This window comes from Serinus canaria, chromosome 21, assembly GCF_022539315.1.
Source record: "Serinus canaria isolate serCan28SL12 chromosome 21, serCan2020, whole genome shotgun sequence".
Lineage (NCBI taxonomy): Eukaryota > Metazoa > Chordata > Aves > Passeriformes > Fringillidae > Serinus > Serinus canaria.
The window spans coordinates 1149367-1173043 of NC_066334.1; the positions used below are offsets into that span (position 1 = coordinate 1149367).

Sequence of the window (23677 nt, forward strand, 5' to 3'; positions counted from 1 at the left end):
CTCCTGCGTCACCTCAGCAGGTGGAAGAACACTCCGGGAAGGTGGCAGAGCTCTGGACAGGTGCTCAAGGAGGGCTCGGAGTCTCCCTCGCTGGAGACATTCCTGTGTCACCTGCCCCAGGTGTGCCTGCCTTGGCAGGGAGGTTGAAATGAGTGATCACCAGAAATCCCCTGCAGCCCTAATAATTCTGTGATTTTTACTCTCTGGCCTCGGCTGCTCTTCAGGGCCTGAAATGAGATACAGCTGTGTGACAGCTGGTGTCAATCCCTATCAATATCCCAGAAAGAGCAATCTGGGCCCCCCACATTCTTGTTTATTTGAGAAAAGGAGCCAAATAATTTCGGCAAGATCATTCAGTTCCATTCAAGAAGTTAATCCACACAATAGGTTGATAACGAGAATCACAGAATTGCAGAATGGTTTGGGTTGGGAGGAATATTAAAGCTCATCCAGTCCCCCCCCTGCCATGGCAGGGACACCTTCCACTGTCCCAGGTTATTCCAAGCCCTGTCCAGCCTGGCCTTGGATACTGCCAGGCATCCAGGGGCAGCCACAGCTGCTCTGGGTACCTGTGCCAGGGTCTCAGCACCTTCACGGGGAAGAATTTCACCCTTGTATATAGATGTATATATTTCCTAATTTTGGGGGAGGAGGTTGTGGGAGGAGTTCCCACTGATCTCTGGGGCTTCAGCCCATCCTGCAGCCTGCTCCAGCTTTGTGGAGCCGGCAACACCTCTGGATGTCTCCAAACCTACTAGAATGAATTCTTGTGTTGCAAATGGTGTGTAGGCTGCCTGGAAGACATTCTCTAGAAGCCTTGTGGAAAAAAACCCAGGGTGTTTGTCAAGTGCTAATGTCCTCATTCACACTGGGAGGCAATTTTTAGCTGTGATTACTTGTTTTGATGTCTTCAAATTCAAATTTCTCTATGGAGGTGGAGGAGGCTCTGCTGCTTCATAAAACTGCAAGTTCTTTTGCAAGTCAATTACAGACTAAAGCCACAAACAGAAGAGAAAAATTCTTGAAGTTGGCAAAAATTTCATTAAGTTATTGTTGGTACAGGTCTTTAATTTATCTTAAAAGTACAACTGGTTTTGATCTAGAGTCAGGATGGAAAGGTTTTACTTTTCATTCATTTGGTTCAATTCCTTCACATATCACTTTTAATAACAATTAACCATTATTTTCTCTTCCTTATAAAATCTAAATGGCTTTTAAAAACTTATCTTAAAAGGCACTATTTAAACGGAGCCCCTGGAGGTTCAAGAGGTTTCCCTGGAGAAGGCAGCCCTTGTTCTGGAAGGGGATCTTTCTTTTCTCTACCTCCCCCTGCAATTTGCTCAAATCAGTCTGCATTGCTGCATAGTTGGTATCCAAAATAGAACCACGCATCAAGTTACTTATAAAAATACCAACATGATCCAGCAGTTTTTTCCCCAAATAGCTCCAGAAGTGCTTTCTGAAACCACTGCCCCAGTGGTGCCAGCTCCACCCTCCCGTTTCCAAACAGCTCTGGAAAATATCATGAGGGGAAAGATAATTTGAAGCCTCCAAAATAATTATTTAATTTTCATCCTGAAAATCATATTCCAGAAGGTAGTGTTTAAAACCAACACAGAAATGTGGTCTTCTGTTGGCAAAAACAAATGCTCAGTGCAGGCCAGTGTAGTCTCACTTCACACTTACTCATTTTCAGGCTGCTGGGCTCCCTGGAAAACACTGATTTTTGGGATGAAGGAAGCACTGGTGAGCAGCTGGATTGTGAGGCACTTCATAAAGGGTTGTGTTGCTGTGTCTCAATGGATCCTGACAGCCTCACCTCCTCAGGACCTGGTGCATTAAACCCTTTCCAAGGGGATGGAATAGTTCAGGGTAATTGTTTTGAATGTTCAGCTTCCTTTGGAGAAATCACTCTGCTGCTTTTAAATCCCAGAGTCACTGAGTGATCAGAGGGGGGTCTGGAAAACGTTATCCATTAAGGATCTAGAGCACATTCTCTGTACCCCTTCCCCACCCCAGGGAAAAATTAAGGCAGGAGGGAATGTGTCCAAAGACAGGCTTTTCTTTTTATTGCTATAGTTACTTGGCAGTTGGGCCTTTGCAGTGTAATATCAAGTATTTATTATTGTGGGACTCCAAGGTGATGTTTGGAACATGCGGTTTTGAAAAACCTTCTTTGCATTTTACAGCTCAGCATGTGCTGTCCCAGGATTCCTCCCTCCCCTTGCTCTCCTCTCCTTTCTTTCCAGTAAATAAGTGTATGAATAAATGGAGGAAATGAAGCCAGAAAGCTCCAAAATGAGCCCTGTATTTCTCTGGTGGAAGTCACCTTCTAGGTGAAGTAGGTTCAGCCCTTGTATCCCCAGATTTGTTAACAATACACCTGCCTGAGTGTGTGTGGAATTAAGAATTGCTAACTAGGAGTTAGACACTGGTTGGGTTTGCAGCAGAAGGCCATCAGATAAGGCAGAGGCAGGACTGGGGATCTCAGATTAATAAGTACCATTCTTCAAAATTTCTGCTTCCTTGGTGTCCCATGGAAGATCCATGCAGAGGGCATGTCCATGCTGTGTCCAGTTCTGTGTCCTCACCACAAGAAGGACCTGGAGGGGCTGGAGTGTGTCCAGGGAAGGGAATGGAACTGGGGAAGGGGCTGGAGCCCCAGGAGAGGCTGAGGGAGCTGGGAAGGGGCTCAGCCTGGAGAAAAGGAGGTTCGGGGGGGCCCTTGTGGCTCTGCACAATTCCTGCCAGGAGGGGACAGCCGGGGGGGTTGGGCTCTGCTCCCATGGAACAGGGACAGGGGGAGAGGGAACTGCTTCAGGCTGGGCCAGGGCAGGCTCAAGGTGGACACCAGGAGGAATTTCTGCATGGAAAGAGTGCTCAGGCCTTGGCAGGGGCTGCCCAGAGGCAGCCCCTGTCCCTTGAGGTGTCCAAGGAACGACTGGACATGGCACTCAGTGCTCTGGGCTGGGGACAAAGTGGGGATAAGCCACAGTTTGGACTCCATGGGCTGGGAGGCCTTTTCCAGCCAGAAGGGTTCTATGGTTCCATTGCTGCACTTGGAGGTGAGGAGCTCCTCTGGAACTGCACCAGCTGGAATTCCAACCCTTTTCAACAGAACAGACTTCCTTTCAACTGTTACATCTGGCTTGTCCGTAGAGCAGGATGCGTTTTTGTTTCAGAAGTTCCCAGCAAGTTTCTTTTAAATCTTGAACCTTCCCCAGCATGAGAATATCACTTCTTATCCTATTTTTTCAAAGACTCCTAAAGCATCCCTTGTGTCATTTCCCTTCGGGATGGTAATACACTCTTGCTCTCCTCTTTTCCAAAGAATACACATGCAGCTTCTCCATAGATTTAAATAACATGAATCACCTCCCACACATATATTTTTTTATTTATTTTTCTGCCAAGATCTGCACAGGAAGGCAGCAGTGTAGGAGTTATCTGCTTGTAATGGTTGACACAGCCTCAGTGTGGGCCCCCACTCCCTGTTTCCTGTACTTCGAGAACAATTCTTTGATGTTACAGAGAGCTCAGAACTGGGTGGGAACCTCCAGCTCTCAATCTCCACTCCGGTGTGTTGGGTTTTTCCTGAAAACATAAGCCACATTGACCAACAGACACTGATGCTTCTTTCTCTCTTTGAAAACCTTTTAGCTATCCGAGCAACAACAACAACAAAAAAAAAGTCTGAGGAGAAAGAAACCCCTCCTCAGCAGGACTTTGCCCTGAAATGGGAAAGGTGCCAGCAACTCCATTAAGCCTCCTGTGCTGTCCTTATTGATTTTCTGTGGACAGCAGTCGGATGCTGAGGAGTGAGCAATCCTCTGAGGCTGAGCTGACTTGCACTGGGAGGGACAGCTTGTGCTGCAGTGAAACATCCCTCAGGCTTTGCACAGGGATCCACGTTCATTAGCACAGTCTGTGCTGCTGCTGCTGGATTTCCACACCACTCTGGTTGGATTCAGTTTGTGGTGCTGCTGGTTCCAGCTGTCAGGTATGGCTGGTTGAAGCAGAACTTGGAGAAATGGGACAAGATGTGTCACAGCTCCTTGTGCTAATTCTGCTCTAGGCTGCTTTTGCTGTGAATATGAGGTTTGCCCCAAAAAGCTCGGCAGGAAAGCACTTGCATGGAAACACTGACCTGAGTTTTTGCCAGCTCTGAAATTCCAGGCAAAAGCAGTGCTCTGATATTTCGTGTCTTCATTTTCTGTGTACAATTTTGTGATCATTTTTTAGAATAGTAGAAAGAGAAAACTTGTGCTGTATTGATGAGGTTTTCTAATGAGTAAGCCCATGAACAAGTGCTGGTTTTTAGCCTTTTAGTATATTTTTCCATTCGTCCATGTCTCTGGCTAATTCCATACAGATTCTAACTACTGAACCGTGACCATTGTATTAAGAAAAAATCCAGGCAGGCCCTTACAATTCTTTTGGCTGGTATATTAGCAGGCTTCAAATGAAGTGCAACGTGTCAAGGAAAAAGTAAGGGAATGGAAAGTTTTGTTTCTTTCTGCTGTATTTAATCAGCTTCTCCTTGATTCTCTTTTAATGAAAAGCCACAGACATTATTGCTAGTTAATGACCAAGTTAGACCAGAATGCCCTCAATACTCTCTTTGCTGAGGCTAAAGACTGTCTCTCAAGTTTTTTGAGCTGAAAATACAAAGTTAAAGGAGCAGCTGCAAGAAGAGGAATGAACAGTGTCGTAGGATATGCAGCTAAGTGGGATGTGCTGGAACAGAGGGCTCCCAGCAGTCCTGCAGTGTATGGATACCTTGGTCTGGCTTTATCCTTTCCATTAACCAAAGGAGCAGATCTGCTTGGGTGCTGGTGGAGTGGAAAAAAGTGTGGTTCAACATTCTTAGTGCAGGGAGGGGAATGCCTCAAACCTCACACTAAATGGGTGATATGTTGTTTTTCATTAAACCTGGTATTTAGAGTTACTCATCAGTTCATGCAGGAAATGGGGAAACTCTAAAAACTTTTAAATTCCAAGAATACACTCAGCAAAGCTGCTTTGGATTCAGGATGGGGGACTTTTTTATTGTTTGTGTGCTATTTTGACACTGTGTACAAAGATCTCCATAGTGAGAACTATCTGTGGCTTGAACATAGAATTCCAAGACATTGGGTAGTGTTGTAGGTACCTTTTTCCTATATTAGTTTCCAAGAAACACTTGGTTTTCTGCCTCAAACCAAGTGATGCTGCTGTTTTACTGACTCTGACTAATAAAACCCAGCAAGCTAAACTTTACCATTGCTGGAAGACTCTTGCAGCAATAAATTCAATTTATGAGAACTCCTAATAAAAGTTTACATATCTTTCAAGTGCCATGAAAGAAATTGGGCAATCTGACCAAAAAAAGAAAAAAAAAAAAGTCAAGATGTTTCTTTCTTTATTACAAAAAATGACTATTCAGTGAAGCATGAAGGTTTTCTCTCAGACCTTGTTCCTCAGCATGTTCTCACAGTCACCCTTGGTCCAGGATAAATGCTGGAATAAACAAAATAAATAGTGTTTCACCATGCATGCAGGAGGATAAAATAAAAACCACATCATGCTGGACCACAAATGCTTCAGGAAGTTCTGGCTAAATGTGAAAAATACTTTGTAATGCTAATAAGTGTTTATCCTTTTCCTTCCTCAAATGTAATCAAATGTACAGGGAAAGCACATGGATTTTAGAGCTGCTGATTGCAGGATCAAAAGCCTTGTTATTAATTGCACATGAATCTGATGTTGTGGGGCCGTTAAGATGTCAACTGACATCATTGTTTGCTTCCTTTGTTTATAGACCCTCCTTTTAGAGAGGGGCAATGCCTGCCAGGAGCCCTTTGGAGTGCTCTTTTCTGTAGGTGGGTGATCCATGCCAGCAGGTCTGGGAAATGCCTGAGGCACAGGTAACCTACCTCACAGCACTTGGATTATGGAATATTCCTGAATTTGGTGTCAACCCCTCCACAAATCCCCACAGAAGGTGGGATGCTGGTGACAGCCATGGACCTTCTGCCTGCTGGGATCCACTCCCCACACCAAACTGCAGCAGTCTGGTCCTACATCTTAATAAACAAACAACAAAAAATCTCTGAAACATGGCCTGCTATAAACAAGCAAAGCAAACAGCTGGTCCTCATTTGAAAGAGATGTGACATCAATTTCAAAATGAATCTGCAGATCTTCTTAATGCAAATATTTTTGGGAAAACAAAAAGCAGCTGTTTATTCTTCTTTATACCTACTAGGAGAAGAACAAAATCCAGGATGCTTGTATTTCTTCCACTAAGAAAAACATCCTCTTGGCCTTGACATTCATTTAGAGCTGAAATTGTTTGAAACATACTGGGCTGCCTAATTCTGCTATTGCTGTGCTGCTCCAGCAAGCAGCTAGGAGCTGTTTCTGTTCAAAACTAAAAGCTGCTACAAGTAGAGTTGTCATTGAGTACTTTGCATGAATTTTGTGACAGAAAGAGGGAATTTTAGAACAGGCATTTTCAAATTTATCAATTCTGGCCTCCCAGCCCTGAGGAGCATTAGATGTGTGGATCCCTGGAAAAAGAAAGAATAATTTGGCCTGTAATGAGCAGGTTTTCATTTCTTAATTACTGCTGGGAGGCAGCTCAGAGGGAATGCAAGGACTGGAGGAGGATCTGGGTACTGCAAAATAGGAGCCATTTGGGATTGCTCCATCTTACAAAGCAGATTAACGGAGGATAGGCTGAGTAGTGGCAAAGGACTGAATATGGACTCTCTTGAGCCTTCTGAGGTCATGTGGCTGCTCTCCCAGATGTGGAAGGGTAATTTCCCACCTTTGTGGTTGTTTGGTACTGGCTCTGGATGGAGTTTGATGTGGCTTTGTGTTTCTGTGAGGTAATACAGCTCCTGTTTTTCCTGACATCGTTCTACTGTTTTCTCTCCACCCTTTCGGGCTCATTTGTTTCTGCCACCACTGAGAGCTGTTCTGTCTGCATGGGCTCCATTGTGGTGCAAATCCATGTGCTGCAGTCCTGTCTCTGGCTGTTGTAACCCAATCCATGGCCAAGCTGTGCACTTCCCTGGAAACTGGGGCTGTCTGTGACACCCGAGGGACAAACCCTCTGTGACTGCTGTGCTTGTGACATCCAGGAAGAGCCCTGTGTGACACCCCAGTCTGTGACACCCAAGGGACAAACCCTCTGTGACTGCTGTGCCTGTGACATCTAGGACAAGCCCTGTGTGACACCCCAGTCTGTTACATCCAAGGGACAAACCCTTTGTGACTGCTCTGTTTGTGACATCCAAGGGAAAGCCCTGTGGGACTCCTGTGTCCGTGACATCCAGGAAGAACCCTGTGTGACACCCGAGTCTGTGACACCCAAGGGACAAGCCCTCTGTGACTGCTGTGCCTGTGACATCCAGGACAAGCCCTGTGTGACTGCCCTGTCTGTGACATCCAAGGGACAAGCTCTGTGTGACTGCCCTGTCTGTGACACCCAAGGGACAAGCTGTGTCTGACTGCTGTGTCTGTGACACTCAAAGGAAAGCCCTGTGTGACTGCTGTGTCTGTGACACCCAAGGGACAAGCCATTTTTTCACCCCGTGTTGGCATTTCCAGCTCCTACAGCAAACCCAGGGAAGGGCTTTTGGCTCCCCAGGGCCCAGTCTGCAGCAAGGAGAGTCCCAAGGGAGGTTTTTTGGGGTTCTGGCAATAAAACGGGGGTGAAACACAGCCTGACCTGTTCCAAAAGAAGCTGCAGAGGAAGCTGTTGGTGCTTAATGAATCTTAATGTTTTCCTGGGATCAGTGTTTGGTGTAGCTCTGAGATTCCCATATTGAGGACAGGTCAGGAGTCTGGAATTGGGATGTCTTACCTGAATTCACTGTAGTGGGAATTACTCCAGTAATAGGAAAAAAAAAATTATTTTGGGACACTGAGCAAAATAGAAATGTTTTATTAGTACATATACCCTGATTTTTGAGATCCTGCTTCAGGTCACCTCCAGGGGACTCTGCCTTGGTGGGGGGTTGGATTAGGTGTCCTCTGAGGTCCCTTCCAACCCTGACAAATCTGTGATCCTGTTACCCCTGGCACAACTGCCTGAGCCCTGAAGGACCTCCAAGTGTGTCAGCATCTGCCTAGCTTCCAGCAGGTACCACCCAGCCAACACCCAACACTTCCTTTTAGAAATAATTCATAATTCCTTTTAAAAGAATTTATTATTTCCTTCTAAAAATAATAATTGTCCCTAGCCTTAAGCAGCTGGAGGCTGCTTATTCTTCCACATCACTTCAGACCTGGCAGATGCATTAGAGGCATGTGTAAAGTGCAGTTTACCTGTGTAAAACGCAGCTTTAGGGTTACGAGTTTGATACTCGTTACGTCTTCTGGGCGGCGTTTGCCGTGCAACCCGCCTGCCTCGTGCTGCCTTTCGTTTAAACTTAAACAAGTGCGTTTTCGGGAGCGATGCTCCAGCGCGGAGGCTCCAGGACCGACTGACGGCCGGGCCCGAGCTGCAGGCGCGCCCCCCGCAGGCCCCTCCCTCGAGCCCGCCCCCGGGCTCTGATTGGCCGCCGCGCTCACCCCCGCGCTGCAGTTGGTGCCGCCGTGCACCCCGTCCCCCCCGCGCCGGTGGCGTGGTTCGCTCCGCCCCGCCCTCCCGCCCCGCCGCCGCGCATCCATACTTGGCGATGGCCGGCGAGCCGCGCGCTGATTGGCGGGGAGCGGCGCGGGGGCGGGGCCGGCGGCGCTGACCCGGATGTTCACTGCCGGGCGGCGGCGGAAGCGGACGGGCCGCGGCGTCGAAGCGACAGGGACGGACCGGGAGGCGCCGCCGATCTACCGCCCCGCGCACCCGCCCAGCCGACATGGTGAGAGCGGGCCGGCCCCACGCCCGCAGCCGCGGCCCCCGCCTGTGCGCACAGCCCCCCCGCGCCGGCCCCCGCGCCCACACCGCCCCCTCACCGCCCCCTCGCACCGGGGGGCCTCGCCCGGCCTCCCTCGGGCTGCGGGGACGGAGGGAGGGACGGCCCAGGCGGTGCCGCCGGGACGCAGGGAGGGGTGGCCCGGCCTGAGGGCGCTGGCGGGGGGGGCTGGGGCTAACGGAGGCTCTGCTCGGCGCTCCGCAGGGCCCGGGGTCTCGCCCGGAGCTCCGCTGCCCGGTCACCATCACCACCTCTGGTCCCGGTACCGGGCGGTGCTTCCAGAGGGAACGATGTAGAATTACACTGGCTATAGTTCCGCTTTGGCGGAGAACGGTGCCGCCCGGGGCGCTGGGAGCGCCGGGCCCGTGGCCGTGGCGCCCAAGCCCTGGCCGTGTCCCCCGCCCGGGAGCTGCCCGTGGCCTGCGTGTGCTGGGATCGCCTGGAGCTGTGAAATGCAGGACAGCCAAGCGCCGCACGAGCAGGGGCTGCATCCCGGGGTGCTGCTTCTCCACGGGGCTGGCAACTTTCCTTTGCCACGGAGGAGCTCCAGTTTCCTCAGCCGTGTGGAATAATCTGTCTCTCTGTGTTCCCCGAATGGATTAGCCCAGACCACGAACCCTTTCGATTTCACTTTGGTGCTGTGCAAAGGGAGCAGCCTCCAGTAGCTGGTCTGGGCCCTGCTCTGCTCCCTGCCTTGTGGACAGGGGCTCTTCCAGAGCCTCCTCAGGCATGGAGTTACTTGTAGGGAATCACATCCCTTCATGCTCTTGGGGATTTGTGATTCAGGATTTCCAGGATAACAACTCAACAATGTTCAAATGTTTAGCTCACAAAAGAACAACCCAGAGCCTGGCTCTACAGCAGTGTAAAGGCTGTTTAACCACACAAGTGTAATCCTTTACTTCTTGCCTTCATCTGTAGGAATTTCAGAGGCAATGCCTTATGTTCTTTCTCTGGAGGTGGAGCCAGCTGTATCATGCAGGATAAAGATTTTGATGTCAGGTGAAAGGTGAAGAACAGTTATGATCAAAGTTCTGTTCCGTGTTGGTTCAAACAAGAGCAGGTGCTGTACCTGAGTCCTGGCAGCACAGAGCATCTCATTCCAGCTGTGTGCATAATTTTAACACACTGACATCTGTGTGGGCAAGACTTGACTGTGGAATCTCAAACTGGGATTCCAGCAAACTCCTAACTTAGGCCACTGCAAAAATTGTCACAGGAAAGGAGTTCAAAGAAAACAAGGAGGCTTCCTGGAAAGTAACAACAGTGGTACCAACTCTGAAGGGGATATAAAAATGTGCTGTTAGGAGGCTCCAGTCAGGGTTTAAATGTAACTGTGCCAGTTGTTTGGAAGAGGTACAGCACAAATCCTTTGGAAATTTCCTGAGTGTTACCAGGTTTTGTTGCCTTCTGTTTTTTTCATATTTAGTTGTGGAGACCACTGGGCATAGGGGAAACTGGATCAGAACTTCCAACACTGTTGTGGTGGTTTCCAATGTTGAGTGGACTTCAGGGATGAACATGCAGCCTCCAGTTTCAACTCATGTGCAAACCTGCAAACCCAGTGTTTAGGGTTCTTCCAGGATCTTTGCTTTTAGTGGTCTGAGACCAGAAGTGGAGCATTGAAAGGATGGAATTGCCCTTCCATTGCAGAGAGCAGTTGGTATGGTGCAGGATATTGGGTGAAACACCTTCCTGGTACCTCAGGGTTGCCCATATTTGTGTAGAGCAGGGCTGGGAACCTTTGTCTCCTTGGAGAGCTCGGAGCTGTGCCCACATTTCAGTCAGGTGCTCAGGGAAACAGGGCAGGGCAACACATGAAGCTTGAAAACTGCCTGGATGGATGGTGTCTCCTGTGCTAAAAATAAATGGAATGCACTGTTCAGGGCAAAGCAGGACTTGGGAGAGTGGATCTGCTGAGATTTCTGGAATTGTGGGTTATGAATGGATGGAATCCAGTTACTCTTTGTAAAAATAAAACCCTTCATTTCCAGGTTATGTAAACTGGCCTGATCATGTTAGCAAGGGTTTCTTCTGCTATGCAACTCTTGAGGAAAAGGAGGACAATTTTAGCAAAATTTATGATTCAATCATCCATAAATTCAGGCTGTCTAGTGTAGTGCTGGCTGGGCATCATCCATCTAGGATTTGTGAAGCAGATAAGGAGCAGTGAAGCACAGCCCAGGGTGTGTGATACGACAGTGACACCAACACAAACCTCGTGTGTTGCTCAGGGTCACTAAGATTTTCAGGCTAGGAGATGTGTGTCTGGAATCAGAGCCCATCTGTGACCTGGTCATGTCCCTTTTGGAGCTCCACCATTTGTTGTGGGGGTTTGGGGACATTTTCAGTACACACAGCAAGTCCTTTGCACCTCATGCCATTTGAGAAACATCAACTTCAGCTGTTTTGTAAGAGTCTGTGTGGTATTAGGCAAGCCAAGTGTGTGAGCTTTGCTAAATGTTATCTTAAGCGGCAAATGCCCAAAATAATCAAGTCAGAGGATGTCTCTGGGAGAGGGAATTCTACCATTGCAGTGATGCTTCATCTGTGGTCTGTTGGGGAGGGGAAAGCATTCACCAGCTGAAGTTGTTCAAACAGGATTTCCTCATATGGTATGTATATGTGCTGAAAAGGGACTAGTTCACATCTGGGAGTGAAACAGAATGAAAGTGCAGCTCAGCTCTTTTGGGGGACTATTTTTAGTCCTTATTAGTGGAGTTGAGTTTAGAAATTACTTTCTTTGGGAAAACGACAATGCTGCCCTTCTCAGTTTCTACTTCCACAGCTGTCAGCTTTGCTTTCCATCCATGCCTTGACTTCCCTGGGTGAAGGATGGCTGGGCAGCTCGGGGTGCTCATCATCATCCAGCACTCCCCAGTGCTCTCTGCTGGTCCAGTTTGCCATTGGTGCATCAGGGAATGTGGAATGGTTTGATCTGGAAGGGACCTTGAAGCTCATCCCATTCCATCCCTTCCACTGTCCCAGGCTGCTCCAAGCCCCATCCAACCTGGACTTGGACCTTGGGCTTCCAGGAGTCCAGGGGCAGCCACAGCTTCGCTGTGCACCCTGTGCCAGAGCCTCCCCACCCTCCCAGGGAACAATTCCTTCCTTCCCACCCATCCCTGCCCTCTGGCAGTGGGAAGCCATTTCCTGTGGCCTGTCCCTCCATTCCTTGTCCATAGTCTGTCACCTCTTTCCTGGCAGTTCCTTCAGGCACTGGAAGGCCCCAGTCAGGTCACCCCAAAGCCTTAAAATTCAAATTTAGACTCAGGATACTTCTGTAGCCTGGATGGGCAGTGCCAGTGCCCCTGTTTGTCTTTGTGCCTGCCCTTTGTGGGGATGTTTGGTCAATCCAAGGAGCTCCTTACCCTGCAAAGTGAACTTGTAGAGAAGTGTTTTGCTGCACTTTGTCCCCTTTGAGCTGGTTCACACATAGATCCACCTCAAGGTAAAATAAAACTCTTTTCAGTGCCTGCTAAAGAGAGCAATTTTACTGGAGAAATGTGAGGTTCTGAAAGGTGCCTGTCCCTAGTTTAGGGTTGTGGAATCCCAGGATAGTTTGTGTTGGAAGGACCTTTAAAGGCCATCTGGTCCAGCCCCCTCTGTGAGCAGATGCCTTCACTGGAGCAGGCTGCTCAGAGCCCTGTCCATGCTCAGCCCTGTTGCTTTACCCTACTTTAATCCAATGTGCTTTAATAACCTTTCTTTCTGGGTGAAGGAATGATTGCAGAAGTAGAAGATACTCCAAAGAGATGCTGATCTTCTGTTTTTATCAATATGTTTTAGTCAATCACTTTCTAAGGTGATACATAAACTGATTTTTAAAGTGCATTATAAAATTTCCTGCTTTCCCACTGATTCCTGCTGGGAGTCCTGAAGAATTTAAAAAGCTTCAACCAAATAAATCTTTGTGTCTCTCCTTAATGCAAGGAGAAAGTCCCAAAGCTTGTGTATGCTTCAGTTCTCCCTAAGCCTTTGCCACTTCCAGGAATAAGGGCAAAAAAAATCTCACTTAGAAACATGGGTTTTCAAATTTGAATTTCTTTGCAGCCCAGAGGCTTCATCCCTGAAGGAGTAATTAATATGTCTGACCAACACAAGCTTTTCCCAGGCTTCCTGCTCCCTCTAGTTGGGCTTTAGCCCAAATTATGTTTGCTGATAGGTTGTGGTAATTAAAAAGCTTCTTTAACTTGAAGATCAGGAGCTCAGGCCAGTGCAGTGGGGGTGTGGCCACTTCAAACTGGAGTATGAACTGATCTTTTTCTTCATCTGGTGTGATGCTTTCTTAAATATTCAATAGTCTGTGACTGAGGGGTTCCTCTGAGAAGTGACCAAGTACTGTAGTGGAACCTGGTTAAGGTGTGACTGAGACACTGGGAGGGTGTGAAACTCTTGTGACTTGAGCTGAATAATTAATTCAGGGGTCCTGGACCTGATCCAGAGGCCAAAATTCACTTCTTAGTTCTATGTCCTAAAGCAGGATGGGAACAGATGTTGCAAACAGGCTGTCCTGGGGAGCTGGAGCTCTTGCCTTGTGGTAGATGAGACATTTGCTTTTGAGACTTCCTTGGTGTGGCACAAGGGGAAATGTGGTATTGAGGAAGTTTTAAAGCTCTGGTAGTTGATCTGAGAGGGTTTATCATTTGAGGAAGTGGCTTTGCTTGTTTCTCAGCTAAATCATTGTAATTCTCCCCTGGAATTCCAAATGCAGTGGAACCCTGTCCTTCTCCTGTGTTTTTGATGCAGTGAAGTTGTGAGTGAGGAATTAAAAGCAGCATCTATTCTGTTGTTTAGTGCCCAAAATTATCTTCTGTTTAGAGTGACTTCAGTTGCGTTAGGTAATACCTGGTGCTGTGTTTCCTGGAGTGGTGGTCTGAGCCTTGGCACCAAGCACTGGATTAATTTCCTTGTATTATCTGTTGCTGCTGTTTTGCCCTCCCTCCCTCTTGTAGGCTTTAGAAGGAAATATGCAACTTGCTTTGAGCTCCTGCTCTTTGTGCCACACCTTCCAAGCTGGGCTGAAGAATTAGGGAATGGATTTGCAGGCACTTGGCTTATCTGGCTGCCCTGCTCAGAAGTTGCCTACTTTATTCCTGCTCTATGCAAATTTAACCTCACTGTTCATATTTCATCAGTGGACCTGCATTATTTCAGTGCAGGCTTGGACTGGGAGCCCTGGCTCTGGGCTTAGCCCCTGGGGACAGGAGTCCAGGTGTTGCAGCCCTGCTGCAGAGCCTGTCCTTCCCTGGCTCTGGAGGGGACGTGTCCTTCCCTGGCTCTGGAGGGGACATCCTCCACAAAGAGTGGAGCCCAGTCCTTTCCTGCTGCACTGCCTTGGAATTTCAATCACGTCCTTGTTGCAAAGTGGGTGTGTTACGAGCCTGGGTGAAAGCAGAACTCAGGAGCTCACAATTTTAGCAGCATCAGCTGAAACAAGGCTGAAAACAGCACTTAAGTAAGAGGATATTGTGCAGAAGGAAAAATGTTTGAGACTGCACTGAAGACAGAAGCTTAGTGGTTGCCTGAAGCTACCATAAATAAAATACTCTTTATTCTCTCAGGGAGTTTTGTTTGTATTTCTTTAGGTGATGCTTTCTCTCTTTTCCATTAGACAGACTGCTGAGTTTGAAAGTGATGTCGTGTTACCTGCCTTCCCTGGACATTTTTGCCTTGGTAAATACCAGGATTTAAAAAGCTCCTGCCAGCCCAGGCAGTGGGGGCCTGACTGCCAGCCTGGGCTTGCAACCTGAGACAGGCTCAGGAAACAAGAGATGGGGCTTTTGGTGTGTTAATTTAAGGGCGGAGAGAGGCATGAAATGGAGGAATGAGGTAAAATATCAGCTGCATTGTGCTGACTACAGCTGTGTTTATCCACCAGGTGCTGCCACCCTGCAGATCCAGGTGTCATCGAGAGAGGTTTGGGTGTGATCTTGGCTCAGCATTGATGGTGCTCCACTGGGTGGCCAAAACCAGCTACACATAGCCATGAGTCCAGGCAGGGCTAATCCAGAGCTTGGTAAGGTGCAGAGTGGCCAGATGGAATAACTTAACTTCACATGGGAGTGAAGGAAAAACGTGATGGGGATTGGAACTGGCACGTGTCTGCCAGGTGAGCCCTGCTCCCACAGAAAACGTCACCCCTGCTGGGAATGGTCACAGAGCCTGTGTGGAGCTGTCTGCCTGTCTGCAGGTGTGATGGAGGGTAGGTCAAATGGGTTCTGAAGTGATGAGGAAGGCATGAAAAACCTGCAAGGATGGGCAGGTCTAGGAATTCCAGCAAAGGAAGGGATTCTGGCAGGTGTGAGTTTGTTGTTAGGTGTGATATTCCTATGGCTATAGGTATGCAAAACCAGGAGTCTCCTGGTTAAACCTTGAATTTCTGGGGCAGAACTGCATTGTTGGGAGCTCTGCAGGGCAGTCACTGAGGTATGTCATGCAAGACCCAAGCAGAAGGCATATTAACCTACTTTTCTGACCTTTGAGGAATGGGAGAACTTTCAGGGAAGAGGGCTAATGAGAGATCCTCTCTGCCTCCTGCCTTCCTTGCCAGGCATCCGGTTACTTGCCAGAGTTATCTCCTGAATTTACAGCCCTGGCTGCAGCCTCCAGGAGCTGGAAAGTGCTGAGTTTGCACCTAAAGCCAGGCAGCTGTTGGCTCCACAGAGTGCTGGGATAGAGCAAATCCTGAATTTGGGATGTTGACACCATTAGTTCTGCTGTCAGTAAGCACAGGATGTTTACTGTCACCTTCAGATACAGTGCATGCTCCCTGCTGCTCTACTGTGTGTGTTTTCTCAAATGTTTTTGATGTGATTTCTCACAAAACTGAATTTAAGTTGCAGATGACTGGAAGGAGAGCCTGGATCTGTCAGGCCAAGATCAACTTGCCCAAGTTTGCTCTTTCTGCACAAAAAACTTCTCCATTTTAATTGAGCAGTTCTAAAACTTTTGTGACCAGCCTGATTGGGACATGAAGCAAACAGGAGTGCATAGAAGAAAAGAGCATTTGAAAAGGTCATTGGGCATTAGCAGGATTAAAAGAAAGCATCACAAATGACACATTTGCAGATGGTCAGGATGGCAAATGGCAGTGCTGAATCTCAAGAGCTGCTGTATTTGTAGTAATTATGGTTTCAATTAAAAAATATGAAAGAAGTGACCCCTGTAAAAATTAGGCAGCCCTTCTCTAGGGATGGACTGGGGTTCTTCCTCAGAAGATTTGAGTGGAAGGCAGGAAGACAGTGTGAAAAACAGGTCACCAGACTTGTGAACTGACTCAGACCTACTGCATTGGGTGATTTCAAAACCTTTTGGGGCACAAACACACTGGTGTTCATCTCTCCTGATAGTGAAACCAGGTGTTGCAGCTGCCTCAGGAAGAGTTTGCAAAATCAGGCCAAGTTCTTATCTGTCAGTGCTGTGCTGTAATAGGTTATTTGCATTTTGTTTAGCTAAGATTCCCATCTGTAGTTAGAGCTAAAAAAGAAAATGTTATTTTTGTGAAATCGAGACTTAAAATGGGGAAAACCCCCCACTGTGCAGTAACATTAATCATAAAACCTGTTGGCAAAGTTGGTCAGTTCTACAGGTAACTTCAGTGTCTTTAATCCATTTATTAAAAGTTAAGCATGTTTTTTTGCAATCTGTGCAACTTTTATCTGTAGCCCCAGTTTCTTCTTTGATGTGGGGCTAACAGATTGCATAGTCACTCACTGCCACGATTTATTGGGAAGTGACTTTTTGCAAACTTTGTGCTTCACAGGAATTCTTGGCACCAGATGAAAGCCAGTAAATTGCATTGTCATGTTCAATGACAAGTTTAATAAATAAAACATTGTTTCTGTTACCCAGAAGACAAATGCTAGTGCAGAAATCATTAGTGATCCTGGCAAAAGGTTGGCATGAGTAACTGTTCCCAGAAAGCCTTGGTGCTGCTCCATCCTGGTCTTCTGGTGGTGTGTGATGACTCTTTTCCTTGGGCATGTGATGGAGACTTGCCTTGGATTTATATAAACCAAAGGGATACATTAGTTTGAGAGTAGACCCAAGTATGTGCCATGTGGAAATACATCCTTGTTGCGAAGGAGGTGCCAAGGCAATGTTGAATTTTCCCTGTGTGCTGTGCACCTCTGTAGATGTGCTAACAGGAACTGCATCTGGTCAGAGAACACCTGCCAGGGTGGAAACCACCTGCAGAATGTGCTCCTGGAGATGCCTGATCCTTACTTGCAAACAGGAATTAGAGACAAGTGCCCTGCTCCGGGCTATCAGGGGTTGTAGTTCCTTCTCCCTGGGTGTGAAATGTTTTGAACAGCTGGTTGGTCCATGAGATCAGGCTGCAGGCAGCTCTGGATTATTTAGAAGCTCACAGATGGGAGTGCCTTCAGTGTATTAGAACTCACTTGATAATTGTTTCAGAGTTGAGCTGGGGTGTTGGGCTTGTCCTGTGGGCAGAGAGCTGGCCTGGTTTGGAGGTGGGAATGAGGAAGGGAAATCAGGCACAGCTGATTGCAAGATGCTTGGAAGAGCTGCTGGAGGCTAAAGGGATAACCATGGATTTGGCAAAAAAAATCTTTGAGCTGATCTGGAGGGAGGAGATCTCTTTGGTAGCTGCCCTAGAAGGCCATTGCTGCTCCTTTAATCCGTGCAGGACTTGCCCTGGCTGTGTTGGCAGCCTGAAATGGTGAGAAGTATCCCATGTCAGCAGCACTCTGGTGCCAAAGAAAGTGAAGCTGCCTTACCTCTCTCCTGCCCATGGATAGTTCCTCTTCATGAGGCTTCAGAGCAGATGTATGAGCTACTTGTTCCTAGAGAATGTCTTTAAAGAGGTCCCTCTTGTCCCTCTGAATTTTATCTGTGTTCCATTCCTGGAGCAGTGGAGAACAAAAGCTGCTCAGTGGTTTTGTGGTTTTTTGGCTGTTTGCAGTGTGTAGAACACCAACACCTGAACTCAGAGAACAAGATGTGAGAGTGTGTTCAGTCATTAATTGGGGCTAGTACTCCTGTGTGCTCAGTTGTTCTCAAAATTTGGAGCACTGCAGAATGAGATGAATAACGAGCAGGAGAACATCTCCAAGGAGGATTCGCTGACTCAAAAGCTGTGACGTGACTTGTACAATTGTTCTGTAAATAAATACAGATTACAGGGGACCTGGGGGAGCCAGAGCACAGCAGCTTCTGCTGAAGCCTTCTGATCCATCACTTCTTGCTTTTATTTTAATCTCTAATCCTTCTCACTTGGTATTCGTGGAACGAGTGGTGGCAGCACTTGGGCTATTTGGGCTCGACCGCAGCAAATTGGGCTGAGCTCGTTCCACGTGCTCAGAAGTGGTTGAGATAATAAAAGCCACTGCATCCGTCCCAACCAAAACCAGACAAAGGTAAAAGTGGCTGAAGAGAAGGAGAATGAGGTCTGCATCAGTCTCTTGTATTTTAATAATCTTTGACCTTTTGTGACCGTCCACAACAGAGTCTGTGTTCAGGTTTTATTATCTTTGATTGTTTCCTAACTGTGCTATTGCTGTTTCTCCCCAGCACACCTTGCTGTCGCAGAGCTGTGATTTATGAGTCCATTACAAATGGTTTTAGATAGGATCTGCCAGAGGAGGGTTAATAGTCAAGGGAAAAATCATGTGGAAAAACAGATTGTGAGGAATATGTGCAGCTGATGGAAATGTCATGAGTGCAGAACTTCTGTGGGCTTTCCCAGGTCAGACAGTTCCCATCTAATATCCTAAAAAGTGAATGCTGACAGCTGAGAAGGGAATCTTGCAACTTAACATACTACTGTACTTTTTATTACCCAAGGGTTACAATAATTCAACCCTTGCTGCAGCTTCTAGCAGTAATGCTATCCTATTGTGTAATTGGAAAAGGGAGTCTTCTGCCCTTGCAGCTCTGGAAGTTGGCAGGGATTAAAATGACAAGCAGGAGGGGAAGCTGGGTATCTGTTTCAATTAAAAAAACTTAGTGTTGTAGTACCACAAAGCTGAAACCTTAGTCAGACATTCCTGTTGGGAGAACTGACAGGAAATATGTGATTTACAATCTTGGGTATGTCTGCAGCTTGAAAGGAAGGAAAAGGAGTCATTTGCTGGTTGTGTACTTCTGGCCCTGGATTAATTTACAGAGATATTTTGTCTGCAAACTGACCAGTGACCAGAGTGATCTGATGTGTGGTTGCTTTGAATTGCATGGTATTGAGCAGATGTTCTGGTTGCAATGTCTCTTGAGGTTTTTACCTTATATTTTTGCTGTCTGAACATTGAGATGCTGTTTGTACTTTGAATTTGGGTAACCTTTCAGATGCTGGTCTTGACTGGAACTTGGGTGTGAAGTGTCTCCAAGATGTTTATCTGTCTCATCAGGGGTGTGGCTTTTTCACCTGCAGTAATTTCTGGGTCCTGCAGTTGTTCTCAGCTGATGTCACAGATGGAAAAGGGGGTTGGGAGCACCATCATGCCTGGAGCAGAAATGTTGTACTGGGTTTGCTGCTGGAAAAGATTTGGTGGCCTGAATTACTATTATTACTATTAATTACTATTATGAATTATTTCCCAGGAAGGGCTGAAGTGGGAGGAGCTCCCACTGCTGTAGCCGTGAGCTGTCTCAGCTCTTGGCTCAGGGGCTTGCAGGTGGGGCTAGTGCAGAAATAGAGTGCAGAAGTGAAACCAGGCTGGGTTTCTGTTTGAAAACACTGCCCAGCTCTGTGCTCAGCAAGAACAGGCTCAGATGAGCAGGAGTGTCCCAACAGAGGTGGGGAGGGAGATTCAATCCACAGGGCTTTGTGATAAAGGGAGCAAACTCCTGCTGACTGCCAGGCCAGGAGCTTTAAATGAGTCTTTTACCTCCTTTCAAGTGGAATGGCCTTGGGATGGGGAGAGCTGCAGGTTTGTGTAAGCCCTCCTGGAAGAATGAATATAGGTTAAGGCTCAGGTACCTGGCAGTGGAGAGCTGTCCATTGGCACACTTGGGAATGAAGCCTGTGGGTTTCTGTAAGTGTATGCAGTCAAAAGCACATGTAAAAATATTTTAGAAATGCAGAATACATGCAGTAACTCAGCCAAGTGCTGGTGTCTGTTGAAAAGAGCAAACAGGTGAACACTTCAGCGAAGTGTTCCTAGTTCTGCTGGAGCTGGAGAGGCTCTGGATGTGCTGCTGCTGCAGAAGAGCTCGTTGGTCAGTGCCAGGGCTGTGCAGGAGCAGCTTTCTGCTCCCAGCTTTAGGGGGGGGTTGGTTCAGCTCCTGTTTGCTGGGGATTCCAGCACTCAGTACCCTGTGCCCTGAGGAGCTCTGGGCTTTAGACATGGCAAATGGGAGTCAAATGGAAGTCCAGTTTGCTGCCTGTTTCATTTTTTTGTGATTTCCATACCTATAGTAACTACCTGGGATTTTTTTCTTGTTTTCTGCATTGAATGACATCTGCCCATGCTCAGCCTTTAAAGTTAAAGTGCATAGCTGTGCTGCTTTATAACTGCACATTTATACAAATGGTTTTTTAATTTTTCAGCATTTTTTTTTAATTTTTCCGTGTTAAGCTCTAACACAGAGTGCCCAGATGATCAGAGACCTGTGGCTGTTGTGAGAAGGTTTCTCTTTTGTAAACAAGCTAAATACAGCAAAGAGACCACAAAGAAGAGGAGGTGCCGACAAAGGAAGCTGTAAAATAACTAGTACAGACATCCTCATAACCTTTTTTCCTGGGGCAGTGCCATGGGAATGCTGTAACAGGTGCTTAAGTGGAGATTCTAGATAGGCAAACATCTTTAAAGGAAACTTATTAAAGAGCTTTCATCTAAGCTAATATTTTTAGTCTTTTGAGATTCCTATGATCTCTAAATCCTTCAGTGACTTCAGCTGTAATAAAACTTCATTTAGAATTTCTGTCTGAACTCCCTGCTCCTCCACAGGAGGTTCTGGGCTGGATGAAACAGGAATGATGGTAAAGGACCTCCTATCAGGTAAACACTGAGCTCATTAAGTGCTGCAAGCTCAAAGAGCTTGGCTTTGGGAGCAGCCCAGCCTGGGAGACAGGCTGTCTGATCACCTGCTCAGAGAGCAGGAGCCTCTTCTTGGGTAAAGGCAAAAATTCCATGGAAATGTTTTGTCTGGAGGCCTCTTAAGAAACCTGGTCTTCATGAGCATGTGATTTTACAGAAGAATTAAGCAAATGGGGATCCAGGACAGGTGAAGTTGAGAGAAGTAGGTGGGGTTTGACATGTCCTGAGCTCCCCCAGAGCACCTTCCTCTCACCCAGTTGTGGGGAGGCTCTGCGGGGTTTCAGCTCCACTGATCCACTACAGTGGCAGCACATGCTGGGATGTTCACCCTCTGAAAGCAGGGGGCTGTGTGCTGCTGGCACCGGGGATGTGCTCCCTGTCCCTCTGTGTGCCACTGCCTGCAGCTGCTCCATCTCCTCCAGCTGGGCAGGGGCTGAGCCAGAGGCTGCCTTTGAGCCAAAGGCTGGGTTTGACCACACACCTGCCTTTTAAATCTTCACCTGCAGAGAAAGAACCAGGAGCAGAAGATCCTGGTTCGCTTCCCTGTTCAGTTCTAAACTGGGATGTACCTACCAGCTGTCTCTGATTCCCCAAGGTACCACTTTGCTCTGTGATTTGTCAGCTTGTGTTGCCTTTTTGACCATTCCAGCTGGATTTATGCTAGATTAAGTGGCTGTATAACCATGAATTTAGGCAGAACCTGCCTTTATTTTGGTGCTTTAGGAGATCTGCTGGCAAGCTGTTTAATTGCTTAAATGCTCTGTGAGAAACTGAGGAGTCCTGCTGCTCAGCCTTGCTTTTCCCTCCTGGTACCAGGGAAATACACTGTACCAGGCACTGGATGGGCTGCATATCTTTGTTTTTCCATTGCACACAGCCATGTATGTCAGCTGTGCCTGAACCCCTTGGAGGATCTCTGCCTTAAACAATCCTGCTCGTGTCTTTTACAGCTCTTACTGAATATTTTGGGTAAAAAAGGTCACTCCAGGTTCTCTTGGTTAATCCATAAACACTGCAAGTGTGCATTCTCCTCCATGCAGTGTATTTATTTTCAGCTTGCCTCCCTGTAAAATACGTACTCTGGGGTTGCAGCTTTCGTGGTGGGTTTTAACATCCTTCCCTAGGCTTTTTTGTCTTTTAAACAATTCCATCTGGCAGAGGGGAACAGAGCACTTCCCTGAGTGCTCCCATGATCCACAGTTGAGGAGCACAACCCTGTGACAGTGTCTGTGACAGTGTGCCAGGTTTCCTTCCTGGATGCAGGATTCAGCAGGAGGTAGAGACAATACTTGGGAAGGGAGATCCCCTCCTGAGCATGGCTGCAGGAGCTGGGCAGGCACAAGCCACCTCCAGAGTCTCTGTCCTTGGAGTCTGAGAGCTGAGTAGCTAAAACTGAGGAGTTCCCTTCCCACAGCCATCTAATGAACAGCTTCCTAATGGATGTCCACTAAGCTCCCTCCTTCTCTCATTCCACAGGTTTGGCTTAATTGCAGGAAACTTGGCTTCCTGTTTCTCCCTGTCCTGGGGGCTGCTGTGTTGGATAATGTGATAATGGAACTGTGTTAGTATTGAAGCTGTTTTTAAATAAGACTTTGGGAGCTTGACAGAACACGGGAGGGTGAAATTAAACCTCAGCTCATGGGATTTGGGAGGCTGGAAATGGCAAAGAGAAAAAGGAGGGGAGGAGCAGTGAGAACAAACTGGTTGTGCTTCACCTGACCTGGGATCAAAGGAACTTGTGCAGATTTTGGGTGCTCTTAGGTCAGCAGGAAAGTGTGTTTGTGTCTTTTGGTGGAAAGGACAGCTAAAGGTATGTCAAGACCGTGGTTCAGCTCCTCAAGTGTCTGGGGCACATTTTCTGATGCTGAAGTGGAGTTTAACGGTGCTTCTTTGTGTCACAATTGGTGTGAGACCAGCTACAGTGAGCCCTTTGGAGAGATCTAAATAACTGACTTCCCTGATTTCTTAGATACAGGCAGCTCTTGGTGTGTGTTTTGTAGGAAGAGGGAAATAATGGATCATGCTTTATGTGCATGTTTCATTCTGGTTTTCTGATAAAGCTGCAGGGGAGAGGGAGCTCTGTAGTGGAACAGTTTGTCATGGATGCTGTTTATCTCAAGCTGATCAGTGCAAACAAGGAACTGTTAAACCTGCTTTGGGAGAAGGAACTTTGGGTTCTCTAACCCAGGTTATTATTGAGATGGTGTGGAAAAACAACACATTAAACACTTACAGAAACATTGGAAGGAGTTTGGTGAGGTAAGGACTGCACTCCTTTCTGTCAACTGCACGGTCTTAAGTTTCCAAGTCAATAATTCATAATCAAATGTAGTGAATTTTACTTGTATTAATGCAAAGCATGCTGCTGGGAGTTGTGTGTTGTGTTTCCTGTCCACCTTGTGACCAAGGGCTCTTCTTGTTCCTGCAGAGTGACCAGCAGCTGGATTGTGCCTTGGATTTGATGAGGCGCCTGCCTCCACAGCAGATAGAGAAGAATCTCAGTGACCTCATTGACTTGGTGAGTACTGCATGCTGTCCCAGCAAGTGGCTGTTGACAAAGGCTTGGTATGTAAGAACTTCTGGGGCATCTGGAAGGTCTGGTGTAATATTTTCAGGGTCTTCAGGAAGAAGGAGGAATTGAGAATCTCACACCATGTTCTTAGAAGGCTAATTTATGATATGATATGATATAATGCTATACTAAAACTATACTAAAGAATAGAGAAAGGATACAGACAGGTTACAAAGAATGAGAATGAAAACTTGTGACTG

The 23677-nt window shown here is 47.2% G+C and overlaps 1 protein-coding gene across 2 annotated transcripts in view; it reads left to right on the forward strand.

Moving 5' to 3' along the window:
• Positions 1 to 8717: 8717 nt before the first annotated feature.
• Positions 8718 to 23677, forward strand: part of CAPZB (capping actin protein of muscle Z-line subunit beta) — a 59539-nt gene continuing 44579 nt past the window's right edge. For both annotated transcript variants that reach the window (XM_030231216.2, XM_030231217.2), the window contains exons 1-2: positions 8718 to 8849; positions 23334 to 23423. In XM_030231216.2, the coding sequence (XP_030087076.1) occupies positions 8847 to 8849; positions 23334 to 23423 (93 nt within the window). In that variant the 5' untranslated portion in view covers positions 8718 to 8846. The remainder of the gene's footprint in view (positions 8850 to 23333; positions 23424 to 23677) is intronic.